At 51.6% G+C, this 7,185-nt stretch overlaps 1 protein-coding gene across 1 annotated transcript in view; it reads right to left on the minus strand.

Annotated features, from left to right (window-relative positions):
• Window positions 1-22: 22 nt before the first annotated feature.
• Window positions 23-7,185, minus strand: part of VPS8 (VPS8 subunit of CORVET complex) — a 62,753-nt gene continuing 55,590 nt past the window's right edge. The window contains 2 exon segments of the mRNA XM_042878437.1: window positions 23-653; window positions 1,344-1,424. Coding sequence (XP_042734371.1) covers window positions 510-653; window positions 1,344-1,424 — 225 coding nt within the window. The 3' untranslated portion in view covers window positions 23-509.

Raw genomic sequence — 7,185 nt, forward strand, 5'->3', positions numbered from 1 at the left:
GCACACAGCTCCACGCACCTAGTTTCAACCAAGGGCCTTTTTAATGGAGGTTTGTAGGAACACACTGTACCTAGATTAGCTTCCTCACGTACAGATAGTTTTCTGCAATCTGCAGCCTTTTCCAGGTTTTCCCATTCTTTGCCCTCAAACTCCACAACTGCCATGAGGGACTGGGGCATGGCATCCACCTGCAAAACCAGCACAGCCCCTTGAAGCACGCAGACTCTGGGCATACTTCTCCTGTAGAGTGGAACTGGCAGTTATTTGGCAGTTACAGGTGCTGCTTCCAGGTAAGTGCAGCAGCTGCAGTGCTTCAGTACCTTTGGCTTCACAGCACCCAGTCCCATTGCCTCTCAGCTGCCATTCAGCCAGGAGCTCAGCCACTGCTGCAGATCTGTGAGCACCCAGCAAGGCCACGTAGCATGAATGGTTCTGGGAATGGCGGCGGAAGAAAAAGCCCAGTGTCGTCCTGGGAAAACATCCCAGCAGCAGGAGAGCAGGCAGCAGCGTTAATCATCTATCAGTGGTGGAGGGGCCAGGTGCAGCTGGAAGGTCTCATTGTGGAAGACGCTGCTGGCAGCAGAGTCCCCGTGGGAAACACTGAGCAGCCCATGCTTCTCCCCACCGCGGGACAGTTCAGTCAGGAGAGCTAACTGCAAGACAAAATCCAGATAGGTCACCTCCTGCGGCCAGGACAGACTGCCCAGAGGCACTAATGCAAGGTGCAGAGAGAGCTCACGTGGGGTCATAAGCTCCCTGCTGCAATGAGGAAAGCCTTAACGCGTGAAGGAAGAGCTCCATGCTGCATGCAGTGACCCCACAGGACTCTGCAGCACAACAATCCTGAACTCAACGACTTTCCAGGTGTCTTGAGGTTGTTTTTAAATTCCATCATTGAAAAACAATCCCAGAGAGAGCTGAAAGTGCCAACTGGCGCAGCCAGAATGGGCAGAGGCACGAGGAGAAAGGAGAGGACAGAGGGAGGGTCACTGTCTTGGGACAAGCCCACGGGGGACTGCAGAGGGGCTCCTCTGCAAGCATGCCAGCCATGCTGTGTCTGGACAGAAGGCTATTTGCAAATGGAAAAGGAGCCTGAGAAATGCTGCACACCATACACACTTTTCAGGCCCAGCCTCAGGACTGGAGGCAGTCCCCCAGCAGTGGCAGCAGTGCGGATGTGCTGTGATGTGAAGCAGCCAGCTCTGTGCACGCTGCAGTGCCAGCACTGAATGAAATCCCACAGAAAAGCCAAAGCCCATGCTGCCAGCTCTAACATCTTGCCTGGCAGCTTGCATAGTACCCTTCCCCAATTTGAAGCTGACAGGGTAACAGGCAGTACGTACCCGCGAGGTCCCACGGTTGAGTCGGCAGAGTTGGTCAAAGGCCTGGATTTGCTGAGGATCCAATGCAGACTCTGACCCTGTCTGATAAAGGGAACAAGGAGGTTACAAAAACAACCACATCCCACGAGAGCCCAGCCAGCAGTCAGGCAGGCTCACCGCGGTGGCACTGGAGTTGCTACACAGCTTCAGGTGAAGAGTAATGGAAATGCAAATAACAGGTGCCATAGTCTGCAGCCGAAGCATTAGCAATGCCTTTAAAAAGCATTATTTAAATATCCCAGGGAGGGATGACAAAGAATCACAGATTCTCCCAAGTTCGTCCCATTTTACTGCATCACGATGTTTCTATTTTGATTATTCCAAAAGCGTCATCAAGGAACTACAATGGGAGCCAGGGAGAGCAGCCTCCCTCGTGAGCAGCGATTTGGCATCTGTCGTCTTTGGGGATCTATTTTTAAGGGAACGTTCAAGATTCATTCTTAAATATTTTCTCCCAAACAAATTTCCCCAAGGCTATTAACCCAAAGTGCTGCAGTCCTACAAGTGACTGCTTACCGAAGCTGAATTTACCACCCCCTGGCTGTTGAGGCCCCTATAGCCACCAGGCCCTTCTCCCCAACATTTCTCCTCTGGGGCAGATGCTGCAGCACCCAGCTGCTCGACGCTTCCTGTGCTCTGTGGTGTGTTTACAGAGCACGTTGCAAAGCTCAGTGAAGATGATTCCCAGTTACTGTGGACAAACTCTAAAAGCACAACACGCTAGAGGGCACACAGCCACCAGTCAGTGCCAGAACCATCCTTAACTTCTCTGGGTGACACATCCCTCCACCTCCTGCATTGCTGGTGTCTCAACGTCCCTCAATGTCAGCAGAACTCAGATTAGGGAATGCCTTATCCAGAGTGTGCACTCACAGCCCAGAAGACCAACAGTACCCTGGGCTGCATCAACACAGGGAGGGGAGGTGATTGTCCCCCTCTGCTCTGCCCTTGCAAGGCCCCAGCTGCAGTACGGCATCCAGGCTTGGGGTCCCAGCACAGGAGGGATGTGGAGCTGTTGCATTGGGTCCAGAGGAGCATGATGAAGGTGCTCCAAGGGCTGGAGCACCTCTCCTATGAAGAAAGGCTGAGGGAGGCGGGGGTGTTTAGCTTGGAGAAAAGAAGGCTCTAGTGAGACCTCACTGTGGCTTTCCAGCACTTGAAGGGAGCTTATAAGCAGGAGGGAGACTGACATGTTGCAGTCTGATAGTAAGAGGACAAGGGGGAATAACTTTCAAAGAGGAGAAATTCAGGTTAGCTGTGAGGAGGAAATTCTTCTTTACTCACAGGGTGGTGAGGCCCTGGCACTGCTGCCCAGAGAAGTGTGGAGATGCTGGAGGTGCTCAGGGCCAGGCTGGATGGGGCCCTGGGCAGCCTGAGCTGATGAGGGGCAGCCAGCCCACGGCAGGGATTGCGACTGGGTGCTGTAAGGTCCCTTCCAACCCAGCCATTCTGTGATTCTATGATTCCTGAAGCCTGAATAGTTTCGTTACTCTTGAAGCCCTGTACGTTTTGCCTTTGAGATGTTCATCAATCGGAGGAATGCCCCAACTGCTGACACCAAGAGCACGTGCTCAGACTCATTTCCTCCTCCTGCAGGACACTGTTTATATTGCAAATAACAATCACCAGTCAAGGAGCTGAGTGTTCACAGTCCCTGTGCACATGGCATAACTCAAGAGCCTGTGACAGGGAGGGTCGCATACCCACAGCTGACAGGCTGTGCAGCACTTCCAAGGGACGTGTGGGTCATCCTCGCGTGGAAAAAAAAACACTAAAAAAAAATCAACAAAAGAAAGGGGAAAAGCTGCTCTCCACATTTGCTGTAGCCACAGGCATTCAAGGACAAGGAAAATGCAATATAATTGGCCTCTCCTCTCCTGTTATCTCTCTGCCACGCGCATGTAACCATCAATCAGACTGCTCTCCAGGCTGATGAGCTGAAATATTGCAGGCAATTCTTTTTGTTGCCATGGAAACTCCTGCTGTCAGGCCCCTTCCTTTTTTAGCCGTGTCACTAAAGGCATGTTTTCACTCAGGAGCTCTGCGGAGCCTCTCAGGGTCCAGCATCAGCACTCAGGCGTTAGGAGAACGCGCTCAGCTCCTCATCCCACCCTCAGCAAAACTCCAGGCTCCGGCAGCCACTGCTGCGGGATCAGTTGTGGACCCATCAGCACCTTGCAGCCATTTCCAGCCACGTCCTCACTACACCTCTGGGCGGTCTGACCCACAGCCAGTATGAGAAAATCATTAATGAGCTCCAGAAAACCCGAGGAAATCCCCCGGATAACAGAAGTGTGCCACTGCCGACCTCTGCAGACGTACAGCAGAGCGATGTGCCTGGAGCAGGACACAGCCCATCCATCCCTGCAGATGGGATACCCACTCCCCATTCTCTGCTCAGTGCAGCAGCAGCTCACACTCACGCTGGGCACTGCTGGAACATTCCCTTCTGGACCACTGCTGCTGCTTTCAGCCAAAGGAGCCATAATGCTGTTTGGGGTTAATTAGATAAAAAACATGCATCCCAACACCAGCAACCTCACTGGATGCTATGACCCCCACAGATGGTATTTATTTGTCACAGAGCAAAGGAAGCATGGCAGCCCATGGATTAAATCACACACACAGCGTGCCAGGCCAGGCTGGAGCTCATCCCAGGTCTGTGCCTGAGCCCGAGGTTACAGAGGCACCAGTAGGAGACAAATACTTCATTTTCTAGGCATAAGCTGAGGAGGCTGATGAGCAGCATTCCACCACAGCTAAGGACAGAAGGCTGAGAGGCTGCAGTGCTCTCTCAGTGCCAGGACTGCAGGCAGAGAGAAGAAAGGTAAGGAGATGCAGAAGAAAGCATTGTACGAGTTCACTGATCTCTTTCTGCCAGAAGCTTACTGATAATGTAAGCTGCTAAACTTTACCAAGAACCAAGCAGAAACTTCTGCTGCTTGCCCCCACCACAGCTTCTGAGTCTTGTGCAGCATACTGCTGTTTATGATGATATGTTTAGGAACAACCCCGGTGCTAGAAGCCCAGTTGCATCTGCCCAGGCCTTCCTGTGCTCAATTCAGACACAGCAAGAAAAGGGGTTGTTTTCACTGTGCGACGTGAGGATGAGCTCTGGGGAGGGAGATGGGTGTAGAGACTGCAGTTCTCTGTTTGAGGGATTCGTGGGGAGATGCTCACCTACTGCCTGCACCTCTGCAGGCTGCCCAGCCCAGCAGCCACCAACCTGGCTGATTCCCTCTCTTACCCTTCCCACCCAGGGACTGCAAACTGAATCCACACCACAGCTACTACTTATTTTGCTCCCTGCCTTCAAAGGGGACGTCAAGAGGAGGGAGAGCCCTACACATCCTTCCTGATCCTTTGCCTTCTGGTCATTTCTCAGCTTGAAGCAAGCACAAAGCACAGCAGGGACCAGCAGTCAGCTCCCAGCAGCAGCAGCAGAGCACCCCAGGGCAGGGTTCCTGCAGTGCCATGGAGCTCCAAGCCATGCAGCATGCTGGCTCCCAGCCCCTGTGAGCAGATGGAAGTCACACAGTTCCTTTCCTGCTCATTCTCCCAGGCAGATCCACAAAGACAGACTGAGAGCTGCAATTTCACACTGCGGACACGCAGCGATGTGTGCTGGTCCCTGGGAGAACAGACAGACCACTGTCAGGCAGTGCTACACTCCACAGCTATTGGCAGCAGGGACTGTGCAGTTTGTGACAATAGCAACAGGCTGCAGCAGCCCAGCAGCTGTCACTGAGTTTCTGTGTCTATTTTACAGACCCTCATAGATCCTAAATGTTTTGTTAAAACTGAGGGATTTTCATTCAACCACAGGAATGTAGTTTACCAGTGCTGTTTAATATCTTCATCAGTACCAACAACAGTGGGATTGCATGCATCCTCAGCAGTTGGTGGATGACACCAAGCTATGTGGTGCAGTCAGCACACCCAAGGGATGAGATGCCATTCAGAGAGAGCTGGGCAGGCTTAGCAGTGGGCCCAGGTGAACCTCATGAGGTTCAACAAACCCAAGTGCAAGGCCTGCACCTGCGTCACAGCAACCCTGCTACCAATACAAGCTGGGGGATACGTAAGGACAGGGCACAGCCCTGCTGAAAAGGACCTGGGGATGCTGATGGATGGCAGCTGGACACAATCCAGCTCTCTTCTTGATGCTCATTAAAACTCTCGCACTCAGAACGGAGCTCAACAACTGCAGTAACTGCAGGGATCACACGCGTTATCTGCCCTGCCATGACTTGACAGGATTAACCTCCTGCATAAAACATATCTGCTCTCTGCACAGCTCTAAACATGGTGCCCTCAGAAACGTTCTCAAACATGGAAGTACTACTGCATTTTGTAGTGTTTCAAGGTGGTTTTCTGCTGCATTTATAGAACCAAGAACCATTTATAGCCCAAGAATCAAGACTGTGTTCCTCTCCCTGATACATGTAGGTGAAAACAAACCATCTCATCACAACAATGCCATTCAGTTCTGAAGATTGATGACCAAGACACTAACACTACTACACTCACGTATGTAGGCAGATGCAGTGACTGCATTTACCTAACGTGCCTCAGTTAACATCAAGCACCACCAGCCCAAACTTAAGGCTGGAAAGAGATGACAGAAATTGACACACACACAAAAACTCAATTTTTGTAAGGATGTGAGAGGAGGACAGGACAGATGCTCAGTGTGGACACTGAAGATTATCCTGGGGAAGACAACAAGGTCTCAGTGATAACAGTGCACAAACTTCCAGTAGGAAGATAAAGCAAAGAGCCCCTTTGGCTTCCTCTTGCTGCTGCCTGTACAGAGCCCGACGCTGTAACCCTGTGTTAGAGCAAGGCTCCTTTCAGCAAGTGTTCTCACCCACTTCAGCAATGTCAATGCTGGTCCATGGCACCTCTCCATCCCCTCCACTTCCAAGGCACTGCTCCAGAAGCCACACGTACAAAGCAGAGGCACAGAAAGCACTGTCTGCTGGGCTGTCATTTCACATCTAAATCTCAGCAGCATCGTAGAATTCAAACTGACAGTCTTTGTTTCAACAGAGCAGAACTGGTACTATGAAATGCACTCCAGATGCTCAGTGGCATTTTCTTAGCATGAATTTATTCCTAATTCAAGGCTTGCTAAGAACATAAATATCTAAAGTGAGGATTTCACTGTGGAAAAGACAGCATTATATTTTACTGAGGGACAGACAACACTTTCAGTCTTCAAAGCAGCAGTCTCCCCATGGATCTGTATGCAGAACATCCCAGAAGCTCCGAGATAGCTGAAGCAGGGTGTGGGGAAGGCAGGGCTTGGGTTGGGAGCTCCAAGAGTTAGCACAGCATCCTTCTGGGGTTCCTTGTTTATTAAAATTACTTGCAGAGATGCCAGATGCAGAAGTGAGGACAGTGTGAGCAGCACAGGGCTGGGCCTGCCTGATGGCAGCACAGAGCAGCCCTTCACTGGAGAACTGTGACGTGAAAAGGCCCAACAAACCCAGTGACAAAAGCAGCACTCAATCACTCAGTGTTTACAGCACCCTGAGCAATGACTGTGCTCTCTTGGGCACTGACTGAGCACCACAGAGAGACCTCAACATGGCTGGAGGTTGGGACCCTGACAGTCCCTTTCCTTCAGTCCCTTTGCTTGTCTGCTCCTCCCATCTCAACACCCTGCATTGTATCCCCCAGGCCATGGAGGCACCTGGTGCACAGACCCACAGCATTCTGTACACATCAGTGCCACGTCAGGATGAGCGTGGGGACTGTGTGCAGCCCAGCTTTGCTGCTTCCATGCCCAGCTCTCTAA

Source organism: Lagopus leucura, unplaced genomic scaffold (assembly GCF_019238085.1).
Source record: "Lagopus leucura isolate 7727_CA_CO unplaced genomic scaffold, USGS_WTPT01 Super-Scaffold_100021, whole genome shotgun sequence".
Taxonomy (NCBI): domain Eukaryota; kingdom Metazoa; phylum Chordata; class Aves; order Galliformes; family Phasianidae; genus Lagopus; species Lagopus leucura.